General features: G+C 49.4%; 1 protein-coding gene across 1 annotated transcript in view; it reads right to left on the bottom strand.

Moving 5' to 3' along the window:
• The window catches only part of KLHL7 (kelch like family member 7), a 47355-nt gene that overhangs the window by 6030 nt on the left and 20346 nt on the right, over positions 1-20979 (bottom strand). The window contains exons 6-8 of the mRNA XM_075315357.1: positions 20070-20244; positions 2628-2770; positions 1829-2069 (exon numbers count right to left, since the gene is read on the bottom strand). Of these exons, the coding sequence (XP_075171472.1) occupies positions 1829-2069; positions 2628-2770; positions 20070-20244 (559 nt within the window). The remainder of the gene's footprint in view (positions 1-1828; positions 2070-2627; positions 2771-20069; positions 20245-20979) is intronic.

Raw genomic sequence — 20979 nt, 5'->3', positions numbered from 1 at the left:
AGCAGGAACAGTCACCTTTGTAAAACGCTGTGCGTGCAGGTTACAAAACCTTCAGATCTTAATATAACCTGAAAGGAGTTCTACATATACAGACATTTAGTTCCCCGTCTGTTAGCCGGACATACCCTGAATTGGATGGTGTGGAGGATTTAACACATAATGGAAAAAAAAATATTGCCATTAAGCTACCATGTTAAAATTAAAAATTTCTCTAACAGATTATGCATCATTAGCCATACCACCCCCACCCCTCCCCAAAGAGCCGTTGTGTAACACACTTCTTCATAACATGGCACGTGATTGTATTGATTTGGTTTCTTGACAAGTTAACACAACTTAAACACACCACAAGAAGAGTTAAAGGGAATCTGTCAGCAGGTTTTTCCTACCCATCAGTTCATTGATGTATCACTTAGGGTACTTTCACACTTGCGTTTTTTTTCCTTCCTTCACAATCCGCCCTTTTGGAAAACAGTGGAATCCGTTAACAGATTCCGCTGTTTCCCATAGACTTGTATGGATGACGGATTGTGCCAAAAGTACCTGTGTTGCTTCCGCTGGCCCACGCTGCGTTGTTTCCGCCGGGCGGAAGGAACGTAGCATGTAACGGTTTTGGAGCGGCGGAATCCTCTATTTTTCACTGCGCATGCCCATCTTTTTTTTTAAGAAAATCACAGAAACTTTATTTTGTCTCTCAGCTGAGCACCCGGCCACCGGCATGTGAGAGCGCTCAGCTTATCTCCCGGGCACCGGCTATTGAGAGCGATCAGCTGATCGTTCACAATAGTCTGCTGCCAGTAAAACTGTAAAGAAAAAAAAAAAAAAAAAAAGCTTTCCGTTGTTTTGTACGATCCATTGCATCCGTTGTGCCATTATATGCAACGCATCCATTGCATCCGTCACAACGCAATGCAACGGATGCCGATCAACGCAAGTGTGAAACTAGCCTTAGATTAGTTGCTGCAGCTGTTCTACCACAGTGAAAGATTGAATATTTTGCATGTAGCACAGCTCAGAGCTGCCCCTGCTCACACCAGGTTTTCAGTGCACATTTCCATAGACAGAAGCTGCTAATCACAGAGGGGAGCAGAGTTGGACTATAACTCACACCCCGCTGAGATCCACTAATGATAAAGATAAAAAGCTTAAGCTAATATTGCAAATAAATAAAAAAAAAAAAAAAAATGATAAACAGACACAGAGCTGAAGTCTCTGTTTTAACACTTAACCACAAAAGTAAGGCAAAAACGGGACCTCATTACCACAAAAGTAAGGCACTTGCAGCATGCGGTCTTCAAGTTACATTGCAGATATCTGCTGACAGTGTCCCTTTAAGGATAAGCATACAAGGCAAAACAAGGTTAGGGTAGTTCCTATTCAAGAAAGTAAGAGCTGTTCTGCAGTATCGGCAGGAACTGCTGCATACTGAATCCATCTGTATAGTTTAGTTCCATTCCATGTTTACATGTAACCTTTACCAGAGCCATCACAGTTGTTTGGCAGGGGTACCTGGTGTCGGACCCACACCAATCTGATAATAACGACAAAAGAACAGGACCTGATCTACAGTATTCGGCAGTGGTCCCTATATGTTGGAACTTTGCAGTTCAGCTCCGTTCAATTACATCAGGTCACCATGAAATCTAACCAATTGGTGTGTCTGCGGGGTGTGTGACCCTCACTGATTTGAAGAAACACACTATACAGTTGACCATGTCCTCAAATCCCAGCAGACTGCAAGAGCTTAAACAAGATGTCCAATACTTTTATTTGACAGTCTCTCTAGGTTACTACATTTGCATATTTAGATTAAAACTGTGGTCCTCACCCACTTCAGAGCCTCCTGATGTGTAGATTTTGCCTTCCGCAGCACAGGCAGCGAGGCTGTCTCTGGGAGTCGGAGGCCCCAGTTTGGAATACCATGAATCTTTCACTACATTGTAGCAGTCCATTCTCTTTATAGGAAACAGCTGAGAACCACCCAAAATATAGACAACGTTGTCCCAAAACACACACGCTGCATCCCGGCGTTTCTCGAAGGGACATCGGATATCAGACCAATTGTAATCCTAACATGAGGAACAAGGGGAAAAAAATATTTTAGATACAATGGTAAGGAAAATTAAGGAAATTTCCGTATACTTGCCGAATTGTGAAGGATGAATGTACAGTGTCACGAAAATCTCTCACCTTGTCACATGATATCAACCATCACAACAGTAGAGGAAAAGGCCCTGGGTCTCACATTCATAAATTATAACACTAGGTTCTGAGTTACCTTTTGATGAAAATGTATGAGCCCACTGCCACAACGCACTATTAGGTGTAGCATTGGGACCTTTACTGCAGTGCCCAACAGCACCCTTGCTGCCAACCAAGGCACCGCCGGCTTTTGGCCACCCCAACCCTCTGATATTACTCATCACATATAGAAAACAGATTAGGTACTTTGAGCTTGAAAGGTAATGAACTATGTTTAGATATAGCGGGGAACTCTGGATTACTATCAAATTTGGACAAAGCCTTCAAAAACTAAAAAAAGTGACAGATTACAGTTTCTTAAAGATCATTAACACATCTTGAAGCTTTGATCATGCTAAAGCAACAAATAAAAAAAGAAAACGTACTTTAGGATTAAAGTAGCGACAGGACTGAGGCTGAGAGCCTCCAAATAAAGCAATCCTATAATCGTGTTTCTTTCTCCGAGGTCTTGTACCGTCTGCTAGTTCTTCTCTGTCCTCGGGAGACAATAGGTGATATCGCATCCCACCTACACAAAATAAGACACGTAACCATGAGATCAGTTTAACCCTTTTCCATGTAACACACGGCACATGTATGCAAGGTTAATACGTACAGTTGATATTTTCCTATAAGTGGTTGGGTGCTTACACTGTCACCCACGGCAGAGGGACATGTCATTCTAACTGAATACATCAGCTTTCCCCCACTTCACCTCACTCCACCAGTCTACCTGACCTATCCATCAAAGCCAATGGCTGCTAACTATTCAGTCATACGTGCTCACTGCCTGGGGATGACCCTTGACTCTGCTCTCTCCTTTAAGCCACATATCCAAGCCCTTTCCACCTCCTGCCGATTCCAACTCAAAAAAATTATTCCGGATCTGTACACTAGTTTATGCCCTCATCATCTTCCGCCTTGACTACTGCAACCTCCTGGTCTCTGGACTCCCTTCTAACATTCTTGCAGCCCTACAATCTATCCTAAACTCTGCTGCCTGACTAATCCACCTACCCCCCCCACTATTCTCCAGCCTCTCCTCTCTACCAATCTCTTCACTGGCTTCCCATTGCCCATGCCATTGCCATTGCAAAGACTCAGTTTCAAAACACTAGCCCTGACATACAAAGCCATCCACACCTGTCTCCTCCATACATCTGCGACCTTGTCTCCTGGTAAATAGCTACATGCAACCAAGAACTCTGTCTCGTCTCTCCTTTTATCTCCTCTTCCCATAATCGCATACAAGACATCTCCATACTCTGGAACTCTCTACCCCAACACATCAGAGTGTTGCCTACCGTGGAAACCTTCAAAAGAAATTTGAAGACCCACCTCTTCCGATAAGTCTACAACCTGCAGTAACCCTCAGTCCACTATAGCATCGGACAACCTGCTCTACCCTCACCTACTGTATCCTCACCCATCTCCTGTAAAATGAGCTCTCACGGGCAGGTTCCTCTCTCCTCCTGTACCTGTCTGTGCCTTGTATTGTTCATGATTATTGTGCTGGCTGTTCATACACCTTTTCGCATGTACAAGGCCATGAAATAAATGGCGCAATAATAATAATATAATAATAAACTGTCCATCGACGCCCCTGTGATCCGACCACACGGTGCCAATGGAGTGTCACAACAGAGGGGGGGGGGGGGGGGAGTCTGTCGCAACAACACAAAAAATGTACCAAGAGGCAATCAATATATCGCATAAACTCAAAAATGACATCAGTGAAAAAAAGAGAATTTTGTTTACTTACCGTAAATTATTTTTCTTATAGTTCCGACATGGGAGACCCAGACCATGGGTGTATAGCTTCTGCCTCCAGAGGACACACAAAGTACTACACTAAAAAGTGTAGCTCCTCCCTCAGAGCATATACACCCCCTGGATAACCTAATCTAGCCAGTTTAGTGCAAAAGCTGAAGGAGGACATCCACCCACAAGTAGAGATAGAGCAAAATCCGGAACAACCGGAACCTCTGTCTACAACAACAGCCGGTGAAAACACACGGAACAAGAAAACTGCCAACAGGCAACAGGGAGGGTGCTGGGTCTCCCATGTCGGAACTATAAGAAAAAGAATTTACGGTAAGTAAACAAAATTCTCTTTTTCTTCATCGTTCCTTATGGGAGACCCAGACCATGGGACGTCTCAAAGCAGTCCATGGGTGGGAAATAAACAGAAAACTGAGAAGTAGGCAAAACCTAACTTCACAAATGGGCGACAGCCGCCTGAAGGATGCGTCTGCCCAAGCTCGCATCTGCCGAAGCATGAGCATGCACTTGGTAGTGCTTCGAAAAGGTGTGCAGACTAGACCAAGTGGCAGCCTGACAGACCTGCTGAGCCGTAGCCTGGTGCCTGAAAGCCCAAGAGGCACCGACAGCTCTGGTCGAGTGCGCCTTGATCCCTGGCGGGGGAGGCACCTGAGTACACTGGTAGGCATCGGATATGGCCGACCTAATCCAACGAGCTAGGGTCGGTTTAGAAGCCGAGAGACCCTTGCGCTGACCTGTGGTCAGCACAAAAAGAGAGGTGCACCGCCTAAGAACAGCGGTGCGTGACACACAGATCCGGAGCGCCCGCACCAGATCTAAAGTATGCAACGCTTTCTCAAAGCGATGCACAGGAGCCGGACAAAAGGAAGGCAATGAAATATCCTGGTTAAGGTGGAAAGGAGACACCACCTTAGGGAGAAAGTCCGGAGTCGGACGGAGAACCACCTTGCCTTGGTGAAAAACCAAAAAAGGTGACTCTGAAGAGAGCGCAGCCAAATCAGAGACTCTCCTGAGAGAAGTTATGGCCACCAGAAAGACGACTTTCTGTGAAAGTCGAAACAAAGAAACCTCCCTAAGAGGCTCAAAGGGGGGTTTCTGTAAGGCCGTGAGGACCAGATTAAGGTCCCAGGGATCCAAAGGCCGCCGGTAAGGTGGAATGATGTGAGATGCGCCCTGCATGAAGGTGCGCACCTGGGCCAGTCGGGCGATACGCCGCTGGAACAACACTGACAGAGCAGAGACCTGTCCCTTAAGGGAATTGAGGGATAGTCCTAGCTGCAGACCGGACTGTAGAAAGGACAGGATGGTCGGCAAGGAAAAAGGCCAAGGAGCATGCCCGGAAGAACGACACCAGGACAGGAAAATTCTCCAAGTCCTGTGGTAAATCCTGGCCGAGGAAGACTTCCGAGCCTGAGTCATAGTGGAGATGACTTCGGGAGGAATGCCGGAAGCCGTCCGGATCCAGGACTCAAGAGCCACGCCGTCAATCAGAGCTGCAGAATTCTGGCGGAAAAACGGACCTTGTGAGAGAAGGTCTGGGCGGTCGGGGAGATGCCACGGCACCTCTACGGACAGACTGAGCAGGTCTGGGTACCAAGCTCGCCTGGGCCAGTCTGGAGCAATAAGTATGACCAGACGGCCCTCCATTCTGATCTTGCGCAGGACTCTGGGCAAGAGAGCTAGGGTAAGACAGACGGAACTGGGACCAATCCTGAACCAGCGCGTCCGCTGCAAAGGCCTGAGGATCGTGGGAGCGAGCCACGTAAACCGGGACCTTGTTGTTGTGCCGGGATGCCATTAGATCCACTTCCGGAGTGCCCCACTTGCGGCAGATCGACCGGAACACTGCCGGATGCAGAGCCCACTCGCCGCTGTCCACGGTTTGACGGCTGAGATAATCTGCCTCCCAGTTTTCTACGCCTGGGATGTGGACTGCGGATATGGTGGACTTGGAGTCCTCCGTCCACTGAAGGATGCGTTGAACCTCCAACATTGCCAGGCGGCTGAGAGTCCCGCCCTGGTGATTGATGTACGCAACTGCTGTCGCGTTGTCTGACTGGACTCGAATGTGCTTGCCCGCCAACAGGTGGTGAAAGGCTATGAGAGCTAGGAGCACAGCTCTGATTTCCAGCATATTGATCGAGAGGGCTGATTCGGACGGAGTCCAAGTGCCCTGTGCTCGGTGGTGGAGAAATACTGCTCCCCAGCTGGATAGACTGGCATCCGTAGTGAGAATCACCCAGGACGGGATCAGGAAGGAGCGTCCCTGAGACAGAGAGAGGGCCCGAAGCCACCACTGAAGAGAGCTCCTGGTCTGTGGCGACAGAGCCACCAACCTGTGCAAGGAAAAAGTCCGCTTGTCCCAACAGCGGAGAATGTCCAGCTGCAGAGGACGCAGATGGAACTGGGCAAAGGGAACCGCTTCCATTGACGCAACCATCTGACCCAGCACCTGCATGAGATGCCTGATGGAATGAAGGCGGGGCCTCAACAGAGAGCGCACCGCCAGATGGAGGGACTGCTGTTTGACTAAGGGCAGCTTCACAAGTGCCGGCAGAGTCTCGAATTGCATCCCTAGGTACGTAAGTTTTTGGGTCGGGGTCAGAGTGGACTTGGGCAGATTGACAAGCCACCCGAATTGAACAAGCGTGGCGAGAGTGAGCGAGACACTCCGCTGACAGTCTGCACTGGATGAAGCCTTGACAAGAAGGTCGTCCAAGTAAGGAATCACTGCCAACCCCTGGAGGTGCAGAACCGCAACCACTGCTGCCATGACCTTGGTAAATACTCGAGGGGCCGTGGCTAACCCGAAGGGGAGAGCCACGAATTGGAAATGTTCCTCTCCGATTGCAAAACGTAGCCAACGCTGGTGTGAAACTGCAATTGGCACATGCAGATAGGCATCTCTGATGTCGATGGATGCCAGGAAATCTCCTTGGGTCATTGAGGCAATGACTGATCGCAGAGACTCCATGCGAAAATGCCGCACCTGAACATGCTTGTTGAGAAGCTTGAGATCCAGGATGGGCCGGAAGGAACCGTCCTTTTTGGGGACTAGGAAGAGATTTGAGTAAAAACCTCTGAACCGTTCCCTGGCGGGAACCGGTACAATTACTCCGTTGGCCTGTAAGGATGCCACGGCCTGAGAGAAGGCGGCGGCCTTGGAGCAGGGGGGAGTTGACAGAAAGAATCTGTTTGGCGGGCTGGAAGAGAACTCTATCCTGTAGCCGTGGGAGATGATATCCCGCACCCACTGATCGGAGACGTGTTGAAACCACACGTCGCCAAAGTGGGAGAGCCTGCCACCGACCAAGGACGTTGCTGGCTCGGCCAGATACTCAAGAGGAGGCTGCCTTGGTGGCAGCAGCTCCTGCGGACCTTTGTGGACGCGGCTTCTTGCGCCAGGTGGGCTTCTGGTCCTTGACTGAGTTAGTGGACGAGGCCGAGGGCTTAGAGGCCGCCCAGTTAGAGGAACGAAAGGAACGAAACCTCGACTGGTTCCTGCCCTGGACAGGTTTCCTGGGTTTAGTCTGTGGCAAGGAAGTACTCTTCCCGCCAGTAGCCTCCTTAATAATTTCATCCAGTTGTTCACCGAACAGCCTGGACCCAGCAAATGGGAGCCCAGCAAGGTACTTCTTTGAAGAAGCATCTGCCTTCCACTCTCGAAGCTACAAGATCCTGCGGATAGCGAGGGAATTAGCGGAGGCCACCGCAGTGCGGTGAGAAGCCTCCAGCATGGCAGACATGGCGTAGGCTGAAAAGGCTGAAGCCTGGGAAGTTAAGGCAACCAATTCAGGCATAGAGTCCCTAGTGAGGGAATGCATCTCCTCTAGGGAAGCAGAGATGGCTTTGAGAGCCCACACTGCTGCAAAGGATGGGGAGAAAGAGGCCCCTGCCGCCTCATAGACAGACTTGGCCAGGAGGTCAACCTGGCGGTCAGTGGGATCCGTAAGTGAGGTGCCATCAGCCACAGATACAACTGTCCGGGCTGAGAGTCTAGACACCGGAGGGTCTACCTTTGGTGAGTGAGCCCACTCCTTGACCACCTCTGGTGGAAAAGGAAAATGGTCATCAGAACCACGCTTTGGGACGCGTTTGTCAGGACAGGCTCTGGGCTTGGACACAGTGGCTTGAAAACTGGAGTGGTTAAAGAACACACTCCTTGTTCTCTTAGGCAAAGTAAACTGGTGCTTTTCTGCCAGAGAGGGTTGCTCCTCTGATACTGGAGGATTGAGGTCCAGTACAGAATTAATGGACGCAATCAAATCACTAACATCTGCATCACCCTCGGTCAGATCAATGGGGCACATGGAGGTAGCGTCCGAGCCCCCAGTAAAGACATCCTCCTCGTCCTGCGAGTCGGCTCGTGAATCGGAGCCGCGGGACGAGGAAGGAGAGGGGACCCTGCGTCTCCTTTTAGGAGGACGGGGTCTGGGAGCAGATGAAGAATCCTCTGTGAGCTCTGCAGAGCGAGCCGAAGCAGCAGAGGCGCCCTGAGAAGGGGGCTGATGCATGCTCAGCAGAGTCCGGGACAGCTGTCCCATGGAGTCGGCAAAGGACTGGGAGATAGCCTTAGAAAACGATTCTACCCAAGCCGGGGGTTCAGCCACCGGGGCCGGAGCAGCCGGAGGGACCACTGGGGAGACTCCAGGCTGAGGCACCACCATGTTAGAGCAGGCATCACAATGTGGATATGTGCTCGGTTCAGGCAGTACGAGCTTACATACAGTGCATATTGAGTACAGCCTTGCTCCTAGTGTGAGACATGCTGCTGAGGTGGAGGCTCTGCAGTAAAGAACACACTCCTTCACAATGACCCCCAGAGTGTATAAGAAAGTCCACAACCAGAGGTTGTGGCTTACCAGACCGTTATGTGTGCCCTCCGGATCCCACAGCTCGGACCCCCAGACAGGTTGCAGAGATGCAGCAGCCAGCGCCGATCAGTGTGAGAACGCTGATAAAATGGCGCCGGAGTGAGGAGGGGGGGGTGGGGCCTAGTCCAAGAGCGGGAACCGGAGGGCCAAGGAGATATACAGGGGAGGGAAACATCTCCTCAGAGAGGAGTGTCCTCCCCTGTGCTGAACGGCCGGTGGGCGGCGCCGCACTGTCCCTCTGCATGACTGACATGCAGGGGCAGTGAAAACGAAAGTAGGCCGCAGCCGAAGCCGGGGCCTAAATTTTACAATGCGGCCGGCGAGCAGGCACCCTCAGCGCGGTTCTCAGGTGAAAACCAGAGAACCGGCCGGAAATGTCACCAAAGTAACCTGACACACTCTCCCAACAATAAAGATGCAAAGGACCCCCTGCAATAACGTCTCAAATACTTAGCTTGTGAGACGCAGGGCCAGGTCCCTGAGGGATGAGTGCTCCGTCCGGCAGGGTCCTGAAAGGGCTGCGGATGGAGACCGGTCTCCTGCAAAGCAGTGAGAACCGTGCTGGCTCCCACTTCAAGCCAGAGCCCGAGGGATGGTGAAGGAGCGCGGCATGTAAGGCTCCAGCCTTGAAATCAACCTTAACAACACCGCCGACACAGTGGGGTGAGAAGGGACATGCCGGGGGTCCAGCTTGGACCCGCTTTTTTTCCAACTCTTTAAAATCAAAAATCAGATGAGAATGCATGTGTGGATGTGTGCCTCCTGAACACAAAGCATTGAACTGGCTAGATTTGGTTATCCAGGGGGTGTATATGCTCGGAGGGAGGAGCTACACTTTGTGTAGTACTTTGTGTGTCCTCCGGAGGCAGAAGCTATACACCCATGGTCTGGGTCTCCCATAAGGAACGAGGAAGAAAAAGTCGTCGTCTCGGGGGTCCAAAACAAAAAAAAAAAAAAAAAAAAAAACACAAGCTGCCAGACGGCACCTTTACCCAAATATTGAATAAGTTATTGATCTTGGAAAATGGTGACAGAGGTTGAAATTTACACATTTTTTTTTTCTTCTCTTTTCTTCACTACTTTAATGAAAAAACAAAAATGCATATTTGACATCATTGTAGTTACCTGGAGAATCAAATTGACAGGTTTTTTTTGTACCATATAAAGAAAGAGGCAAGTAAACAAAAAAAAAAAATAAAATTAAAAAAAAATTGCGCTTTTTTCACCATTTTACCAAACTTAGAATTTTTTTCCTGGTTTCCCTTAAATAACATGATGAGATGAATAGCGTCAATCAAAAGGGCTACTCATCAAAACAAGCCATCATATGGCATGTGGACAGAAAAAAAAAAAAAAAGGAAGTGGCACATGGAAGAAGGGAGGAAAAAACAAAAGCAAGAAAAACAAGAAAAAAATAAATTTATATATTTATTATACTCCAGTTTATTTCTCCTACTAGACCTTTATTGCTTGTTCTCCTGTTTTCACCGATGTTGCCACATGGAAGATCAACAAAAAGACTATAAAAGGCTGATGGTGACCATTACCTTGTCCTTCCAGAGTACGTTTAGTGCACAACGGTGTTTTGTTCTAAATATATAAACATGACTCATCTGCAACAATTATTGTTACTTCATATTGAAAATATTAAGGAAGTAGAGGAAGCCAATCCTATCCACGGCCTCAACAAATTGTACACCCTTGTACACAAAGCACCAAGTACACACAAATACAAGGTGGCCTTAAAATAACCTAAGGTGTTTGGAGCCGTGTGCAGACTGACCCAGTGGACAGAATTGGCTGAAAATTAGTATGTATGCTATTCAAGGCACAGGTAAACATAAGGCATCTTAAAACTTTTTTTTACACCAAAACTCCCAACCAAGTGAAAAAGTGACACTGTACAGTGAGCGCGCCTTGCAACTCAGTCTGCAAGATGCCTGTCTCTTTGTCGGATCGTGAGTCGTTAGTGTGGTTGTTTTATGAGAATGCCAGGAATGCTACAGCTGCACTGAGAGCCTTTCGTTGTTTGAAAGACCTTCACACATGTAGCGGTCCGGTGGCTGTCAATTCGCTGAGACAGATGAGGACACGTTTTGAGGGAACATGGATACTGAGTGTTTAGCCAGGGCGCGGGCGATGACCGGTAAGCAGAGAGGTTGTGGAGGACATTGCCACTGCCATCATGGAACAGGGCACGAACAACCCTGCCGGGAACAGCAGTGCATGCAGTATTTCCAGGCAATTGGGGCTCCCGTACAGCACATTGTGAGAAGTTCTTCGAAAGGTCTTGTGGCCATAACCATACAAAATTAGCCATCAACAACTTCGTCCTCGTGACAATGATACCCGCATGACATTTGCATTCATGTTTCTGGCAAGAGTGGAAGTCGATGGCAATTGGCCATGGAATGTTCTGTGGTGCAACTAAGCGCAATTTTACCTGAATGGAACGGTGAACACACAAAACTGTCGCATATGGGCTACCGAAAATCCGCATGCGGTTGAGGGTGTTCCGCTGCATTCGCCAAATGTAACCATTTGGTGTGGCTTTACCTCATCATTTATCCTCGGACTGTTCTTTTACGAAGAAATGAGGCCAACTGGGGTTACTACCCGTTACAAGACAGCAGCAAGATACCAGACAATGCTGGAGACAGTGGTCGTTCCGTAACTCCAACAGTGGCAGTGTCTACAGACAACCACCTTCATGCATGATGGAGCATCTCCTCACACCGCACATCATGTGAAGAACGTTGTGTGAGCACATTTTCCCGATGACAGGATTCTGAGCCGCTCCTTCCCTAACGCATGACGATTGAGTTCGCCCAACCTCAATCCTTGTGATTTCTGGTTGTGGGGACACTTGAAAGAGCGTGTTATCGAGGAAATGTTGACACCCTGGCTGACTTCAAAGACCACAACATTTTGGAAGTGTGCAGCATCCCACCAGACATGTTACATGCAAGCGTTGAGCATCTTCTGCATAGGATAAGCATAACCACCATGGATGATAGTGGACATATTGAATAGTTATGCTAGTCTGTGGAACAATTGTGACAATTATCAGCACACTGTTTTTGGATCGCTTGATCACTGTACAGCGCCACTTTTTCACCTGGTGGGGAGTTTTGGTATAAATTTTTTTTTAAAGATGCCTTCCGTTTCCCATGCCTTGAATAGCATATACAGTTAGGTCCAGAAATATTTGGACAGTGACACAATTTTCGCGAGTTGGGCTCTGCATGCCACCACATTGGATTTGAAATGAAACCTCTACAACAGAATTCAAGTGCAGATTGTAACGTTTAATTTGAAGGTTTGAACAAAAATATCTGATAGAAATTGTAGGAATTGTACACATTTCTTTACAAACACTCCACATTTTAGGAGGTCAAAAGTAATTGGACAAATAAACCAAACCCAAACAAAGAAGGGAATTTTGTTACTTACCGTAAATTCCTTTTCTTCTAGCTCCTATTGGGAGACCCAGACGATTGGGTGTATAGCACTGCCTCCGGAGGCCACACAAAGCAATTACACTAAAAAGTGTAAGGCCCCTCCCCTTCTGGCTATACACCCCCAGTGGGATCACTGGCTCACCAGTTTTAGTGCAAAAGCAAGAAGGAGGAAAGCCAATAACTGGTTTAAACAAATTCACTCCGAAGTAACATCGGAGAACTGAAAACCATTCCACATGAACAACATGTGTACCCGAAAAACAACCAAAAATCCCGAAGGACAACAGGGCGGGTGCTGGGTCTCCCAATAGGAGCTAGAAGAAAAGGAATTTACGGTAAGTAACAAAATTCCCTTCTTCTTCGGCGCTCCATTGGGAGACCCAGACGATTGGGACGTCCAAAAGCTGTCCCTGGGTGGGTACAGAATACCTCATGTTAGAGCTGCGAAGACAGCCCTCCCCTACGGGGAGGCAACTGCCGCCTGCAGGACTCTTCTACCTAGGCTGGCGTCCGCCGAAGCATAGGTATGCACCTGATAATGTTTGGTGAAAGTGTGCAGACTCGACCAGGTAGCTGCCTGGCACACCTGTTGAGCCGTAGCCTGGTGTCGTAATGCCCAGGACGCACCCACGGCTCTGGTAGAATGGGCCTTCAGCCCTGATGGAAACGGAAGCCCAGCAGAACGGTAGGCTTCAAGAATTGGTTCTTTGATCCATCGAGCCAGGGTGGCCTTAGAAGCCTGCGACCCTTTGCGCTTACCAGCGACAAGGACAAAGAGTGCATCCGAACGGCGCAGGGGCGCCGTGCGGGAAATGTAGATTCTGAGTGCTCTCACCAGATCTAACAAATGTAAATCCTTCTCATACCGATGAACTGCATGAGGACAAAAAGAAGGCAAAGAGATATCCTGATTAAGATGAAAAGAGGATACCACCTTCGGGAGAAACTCCTGAATGGGTCGCAGCACTACCTTGTCCTGGTGGAAGACCAGGAAGGGAGCCTTGGATGACAGCGCTGCTAGCTCAGACACTCTCCGAAGAGATGTGACCGCTACCAGAAAAGCCACTTTCTGTGATAGTCTAGAAAGTGAAACCTCCCTCAGAGGCTCGAAGGGCGGCTTCTGGAGGGCAACTAGTACCCTGTTCAGATCCCATGGATCTAACGGCCGCTTGTACGGGGGTACGATATGACAAACCCCCTGCAGGAACGTGCGTACCTTAGAAAGTCGTGCTAGACGCTTCTGAAAAAAGACGGATAGCGCCGAGACTTGCCCTTTAAGGGAGCCGAGCGACAAACCTTTTTCTAACCCAGATTGCAGGAAAGAAAGAAATGTAGGCAATGCAAATGGCCAGGGAGACACTCCCTGAGCAGAGCACCAGGATAAGAATATCCTCCACGTTCTGTGGTAGATCTTAGCGGACGTGGGCTTCCTAGCCTGTCTCATGGTGGCAACGACCCCTTGGGATAATCCTGAAGACGCTAGGATCCAGGACTCAATGGCCACACAGTCAGGTTCAGGGCCGCAGAATTCCGATGGAAAAACGGCCCTTGGGACAGCAAGTCTGGTCGGTCTGGTAGTGCCCACGGTTGGCCGACCGTGAGATGCCACAGATCCGGATACCACGCCCTCCTTGGCCAGTCTGGGGCGACGAGTATGACGCGGCTGCAGTCGGATCTGATCTTGCGTAGCACTCTGGGCAAGAGTGCCAGAGGTGGAAACACATAAGGGAGCCGGAACTGCGACCAATCTTGCACTAAGGCGTCTGCCGCCAGAGCTCTGTGATTGCGAGACCGTGCCATGAAGGTTGGGACCTTGTTGTTGTGCCGGGACGCCATTAGGTCGACGTCCGGCCTTCCCCAGCGGCGACAGATTTCCTGAAACACGTCCGGGTGAAGGGACCATTCCCCTGCGTCCATGCCCTGGCGACTGAGGAAGTCTGCTTCCCAGTTTTCTACGCCGGGGATGTGAACTGCGGATATGGTGGAGGCCGTGGCTTCCACCCACATCAGAATCCGCCGGACTTCCTGGAAGGCTTGCCGACTGCGTGTCCCCCCTTGGTGGTTGATGTATGCCACCGCTGTGGAGTTGTCCGACTGAATTCGGATCTGCCTTCCTTCCAGCCACTGCTGGAAGGCTAGTAGGGCAAGATACACTGCTCTGATTTCCAGAACATTGATCTGAAGGGTGGACTCCTGCTGGGTCCACGTACCCTGAGCCCTGTGGTGGAGAAAAACTGCTCCCCACCCTGACAGACTCGCGTCTGTCGTGACCACCGCCCAGGACGGTGGTAGGAAGGATCTTCCCTGTGATAATGAGGTGGGAAGAAGCCACCACTGCAGAGAGTCCTTGGCCGTCTGGGAAAGGGAGACTTTCCTGTCCAGGGATGTTGACTTCCCGTCCCATTGGCGGAGAATGTCCCATTGAAGAGGGCGCAGATGAAACTGCGCAAACGGAACCGCCTCCATTGCCGCCACCATCTTCCCGAGGAAGTGCATGAGGCGTCTTAAGGAGTGCGACTGACTTTGAAGGAGAGCCTGCACCCCAGTCTGTAGTGACCGCTGCTTGTCCAGCGGAAGCTTCACTATCGCTGAGAGAGTATGAAACTCCATGCCAAGATACGTCAGTGATTGGGTCGGTAACAGAGTTGACTTTGAGAAGTTGATGATCCACCCGAACGTCTGGAGAGTCTCCAGTGCAACATCCAGGCTGAGTTGGCATGCCTCCTGAGAGGGTGCCTTGACAAGTAGATCGTCCAAGTAAGGGATCACAGAGTGTCCCTGAGAGTGCAAGACTGCTACCACTGCCGCCATGACCTTGGTGAACACCCGTGGGGCTGTCGCCAGACCAAATGGCAGAGCTACGAACTGAAGATGGTCGTCTCCTATCACGAAGCGTAGAAAGCGTTGGTGCTCTGTAGCAATCGGCACGTGGAGATAAGCATCTTTGATGTCTATTGATGCTAGGAAATCTCCTTGAGACATTGAGGCAATGACGGAGCGGAGGGATTCCATCCGGAACCGCCTGGCGTTCACATGCTTGTTGAGCAGTTTTAGGTCCAGAACAGGACGGAATGAGCCGTCCATTTTTGGCACCACAAAGAGATTGGAGTAAAAACCTTGTCCTCGTTCCCGAAGAGGAACAGGGACCACCACTCCTTCTGCTCTTAGAGAATGCACCGCCTGCAGAAGGGCATCTGCTCGGTCGGGATGTGGGGAAGTTCTGAAGAACCGAGGCGGAGGCCGAGAACTGAACTCTATCCTGAACCCGTGAGACAAAATGTCTGTTACCCACCGGTCTTTGACCTGTGGCAGCCAAATGTCGCAAAAGCGGGAGAGCCTGCCACCGACCGAGGATGCGGAGGGAGGCGGCCGAAAGTCATGAGGCAGCCGCCTTGGAAGCGGTACCTCCGGTTGCTTTCTTGGGGCGTGAGTGAGTCCGCCAGGAATCAGAGCTCCTTTGCTCTTTCTGAGTCCCTTTGGACGAGGAGAATTGGGGCTTGCCCGAGCCTCGAAAGGACCGAAACTTTGACTGCCACTTCCTCTGTTGAGGTTTGTTTGATCTGGGCTGGGGTAAGGAAGAGTCCTTACCTTTGGACTGTTTAATGATTTCCGCCAATTGCTCACCAAACAGTCTGTCTCCAGATAATGGCAAGCTGGTTAAACATTTTTTAGAAGCAGAATCTGCTTTCCATTCTTTTAACCACAAGGCTCTGCGCAAAACTACAGAGTTGGCGGATGCCATTGAGGTACGGCTCGTAGAGTCTAGTACCGCATTGATAGCGTAGGTCGCAAACGCAGTCATTTGCGTAGTTAAGGACGCCACTTGCGGCACTGCTGGACTTAAGAAAGAGTCCACCTGTGCCAGACCAGCTGAAATAGCTTGGAGCGCCCACACGGCCGCGAATGCTGGAGCAAACGACGCGCCAATAGCTTCATAGACAGATTTCAACCAAAGGTCCATCTGTCTGTCATTGGCATCTTTAAGTGAAGCCCCATCCTCCACTGCAACTATGGATCTAGCTGCAAGCCTGGATATTGGAGGGTCCACTTTTGGACACTGGGTCCAGCGCTTGACCACGTCAGGGGGAAAGGGATAACGTGTATCCTTCAGACGTTTGGAAAAACGCTTGTCCGGATAAGCATGGTGTTTCTGGATTGATTCTCTGAAGTCAGAGTGGTCCAGAAAAGTACTCAATTTACGCTTGGGATACAGAAAATGGAATTTCTCCTGCTGGGCAGCTGCCTCCTCTGCTGAAGGGGCTGGGGGAGAAATATCCAACAGCCTATTGATGGCCGCTATAAGGTCATTTACCATGGCGTCACCATCTGGCGTATCCAAATTGAGTGCGGTGTCAGGACCAGACTCCTGATCACCCACCTCTGTCTCATCATATAGAGACCCTTCTCGCTGAGACCCTGACCCGCGTGATGACGTGGAGGGTCTCTCCCAGCGAGTTCGCTTAGGCGGCCTGGGACTGTCGTCAGAGTCAGAGCCCTCAGCCTGTGATGCCTGGGACCCCCTTGAAGTACGGATTAGTTCCAACTGAGGGGGACCGGGGAACATAGACACAGCAGTGTCCATGGTCTGAGCAACTGGCCTGGACTGCAAGGTCTCCAGGATTTTTGTCATAGTCACAGACATTTTGTCAGCAAAGACTGCAAATTCTGTCCCCGTCACCGGGGCAGGGTTCACAGGCGTCTCTGCCTGGGCTACCACCACCATAGACTCTGGCTGCCGAAGTGCCACTGGGACTGAACATTGCACACAATGAGAGTCGTTGGAGCCTGCTGGTAGATTAGCCCCACATGCTGTACAAGCAGTGTATACAGCCCGTGCCTTGGCACCCTTGCGTTTTGTGGATGACATGTTGCTGTCTCCTCAGAGCAATATAGGGGTATACAGCCAAGAAGCGACCGTACAGTGCAGTATATATATATATATATATATATATCTGGTACAGGAAAAAGTACACCAATACAACACTGTGGCACTAGTGGGGCCAGCACTAATGTGCTGCTTACCGCCCGCTAAACGCGGGTGTGTGGTCGCCAGAAATCCCTAGTCTGGGTCTCCCAGAGCCTGTGTCCGTCCTCCAGCCAGACTGCATGCAGGAATGGCTGCCGGCGTCCTGTGGAGGGGGGGGCGGGCCCTGGGCGTGCTCAGACCAAAAGCGGGAAACCTGCGTCCCACTGTGCTAGTGAGAGGGCTGGAGCATGTAAATAAGGCTCCAGCCCTCGGCGCTGACGATTGCACAGCGTCTGTCCCATTCCCTGAGTGACAGGGAGGGGGCGGGAACGAAGCGGAGCTAGGCCGCAAAAGCCGGGGACTAAATTTATAAGCGCCGCCGCCGTAAAAGCGCGGTCGGCGCTAAGTCCCCGGCGCACTACAAGTCCCAGCCGCGCCGCCGCTCCGAGAGTGGCCGGCGCGGTAGTTCCCAGCACATGAAGTCACACAGCTAAGCTGCTGTGACTCAAACCCCAGCGTGCAGCGCTACTGTCCCCGGCGCACTAACACACCCAGCAAGTCTGGCGTGTGCGTGCCTGTCTGTACGGGGACACAGAGTACCTGAAAGTTGCAGGGCCTTGTCCCTGAACGGTACCCAGCTCCGTATCCAGCAGGTTCACTGGGTCTGTGGATGGAGCCCGGCCTCAGGGCTTGGGGGCCGGTAAGATCCCACTTCCTCAGAGCCCCTCAGGGGGATGGGGAAGGAAAACAGCATGTGGGCTCCAGCCTCTGTACCCGCAATGGGTACCTCAACCTTACAAACCACAAGTGGGGTAAGAAGGGAGCATGCTGGGGGCCCCATATGGGCCCTCTTTTCTTCCATCCGACATAGTCAGCAGCTACTGCTGACTAAACAGTGGAGCTATGCGTGGATGTCTGACCTCCTTCGCACAAAGCAGAAAACTGGTGAGCCAGTGATCCCACTGGGGGTGTATAGCCAGAAGGGGAGGGGCCTTACACTTTTTAGTGTAATTGCTTTGTGTGGCCTCCGGAGGCAGTGCTATACACCCAATCGTCTGGGTCTCCCAATGGAGCGCCGAAGAAATATTTTTATTTTCAATATTTTGTTGCGAATCCTTTGGAGGCAATCACTGCCTTAAGTCTGGAACCCATGGACATCACCAAACGCTGGGTTTCCTCCTTCTTAATGCTTTGCCAGGCCTTTACAGCTGCAGCCTTCAGGTCTTGCTTGTTTGTGGGTCTTTCCGTCTTAAGTCTGGATTTGAGCAAGTGAAATACATGCTCAATTGGGTTAAGATCTGGTGATTGACTTGGCCATTGCAGAATGTTCCACTTTTTTGCACTCATGAACTCCTGGGTAGCTGTATGCTTGGGGTCATTGTCCATCTGTACTATGAAGCGCCGTCCGATCAACTTTGCGGCATTTGGCTGAATCTGGGCTGAAAGGATATCCCGGTACACTTCAGAATTCATCCGGCTACTCTTGTCTGCTGTTATGTCATCAATAAGCACAAGTGACCCAGTGCCATTGAAAGCCATGCATGCCCATGCCATCACGTTGCCTCCACCATGTTTTACAGAGGATGTGGTGTGCCTTGGATCATGTGCCGTTCCCTTTCTTCTCCAAACTTTTTTCTTCCCATCATTTTGGTACAGGTTGATCTTGGTCTCATCTGTCCATAGAATACTTTTCCAGAACTGAGCTGGCTTCATGAGGTGTTTTTCAGCAAATTTAACTCTGGCCTATCTATTTTTGGAATTGATGAATGGTTTGCATATAGATGTGAACCCTTTGTATTTACTTTCATGGAGTCTTCTCTTTACTGTTGACTTAGAGACAGATACACCTACTTCACTGAGAGTGTTCTGGACTTCAGTTGATGTTGTGAACGGGTTCTTCTTCACCAAAGAAAGTATGCGGCGATCATCCACCACTGTTGTCATCCGTGGACGCCCAGGCCTTTTTGAGTTCCCAAGCTCACCAGTCAATTCCTTTTTTCTCAGAATGTACCCGACTGTTGATTTTGCTACTCCAAGCATGTCTGCTATCTCTCTGATGGATTTTTTCTTTTTTTTCAGCCTCAGGATGTTCTGCTTCACCTCAATTGAGAGTTCCTTAGACCGCATGTTGTCTGGTCACAGCAACAGCTTCCAAATGCAAAACCACACACCTGTAATCAACCCCAGACCTTTTAACTACTTCATTGATTACAGGTTAACGAGGGAGACGCCTTCAGAGTTAATTGCAGCCCTTAGAGTCCCTTGTCCAATTACTTTTGGTCCCTTTAAAAAGAGGAGGCTATGCATTACAGAGCTATGATTCCTAAACCCTTTCTCCGATTTGGATGTGAAAACTCTCATATTGCAGCTGGGAGTGTGCACTTTCAGCCCATATTATATATATAATTGTATTTCTGAACATGTTTTTGTAAACAGCTAAAATAACAAAACTTGTGTCACTGTCCAAATATTTCTGGACCTAACTGTATACCACCTTTCAGCCAATTCTGTCCACTGGGTCAGTCTGCACACGGCTCCAAACACCTTAGGTTATTTTATGGCCACCTTGTATTACATTACAGCAGTCATACCATCTTGCATATTACAGGAGATTATTTTTATGTATTAGCGCTTTTAAAAACAAGCGTAGAATTCATAAAAACATATCTTTAATAACTTGTAGTTCTATTACGTTGTTCCACAACATTCTGTTATGTATTGTGCAAAAATATAGGTTTCACTCACTGATGACCATCTTAAGGCATTCTGGGTTATCCTGTATGAGAGGCTCGGCTTGGACCGTTTTACTCAGAAAATTTTTAGAAATGAGAGGAAATCTGACTTTTGCAAGAATATCCACCATGTATGGTTGTCGGTTTGGTTCATCATATTTCAGCCATCTCACTGCTGCATCATAAACCTGAAACAGATCAATGAAAAGTAATTATTAAGATTACAACATATTAATCTACAACACTTTATATAATAAATATATAACAATGGAAAGCCGCAAGGGTAGGGGTCCTCTTCCCTCTGTACCAGTCTGTCTACTGTAACTTCTATCTGTATGTGACCCCTTCTCATGTACAGTTCCATGGAATCAATGGTGCTCTATAAATAATAATAATACTTTATACAGAAAGCAAGATGTAGACTAGAGCCGCCAGCCTCCATTTTATTATTTCTGGGTACTTATGGGAAAATCACAGGTGAAACAATCTTACAGGTGACTTGGAAGAGCAGAAATGATTCATGAAGGGTGTAAGTGAATAAAGATGGGCACGCTTGCTCAGTACTGCTCAGTACTCAATCAAGTATTGGGATGCTCGGCTATGTATCGCCGATGCTCAGATGTGTCGGTCATGAAACATCGATTACAAAGAACAGACTTGCGTCACTGAATAATGTGTGCAGGCACCCCAGTGACAGCCACTTCCAGTCTCTGAATGGCTCGCACTGGGGGTAACAACAAGGTTTTCGGATGTAGTGTCTAAAAATGAAAAGAAATAGACTTCCGCCCTCTCACCCCCAGAAATGCTCTGTTTATGGCTGGCTGTATGTGTGCAGAGCGCTGAACTGGCTAACCATTGACTTTCATTATACTCGTTAATTGAGTTATGCTCTTCCGAGTGTCTGACCAGCTCGATTCAAGTAA

Source organism: Anomaloglossus baeobatrachus, chromosome 6 (genome assembly GCF_048569485.1).
Source record: "Anomaloglossus baeobatrachus isolate aAnoBae1 chromosome 6, aAnoBae1.hap1, whole genome shotgun sequence".
In the NCBI taxonomy this organism is placed as follows: domain Eukaryota; kingdom Metazoa; phylum Chordata; class Amphibia; order Anura; family Aromobatidae; genus Anomaloglossus; species Anomaloglossus baeobatrachus.
Note: the sequence above shows the minus strand (reverse complement) of the source record. Positions and strands in the feature narration are given on the sequence as shown.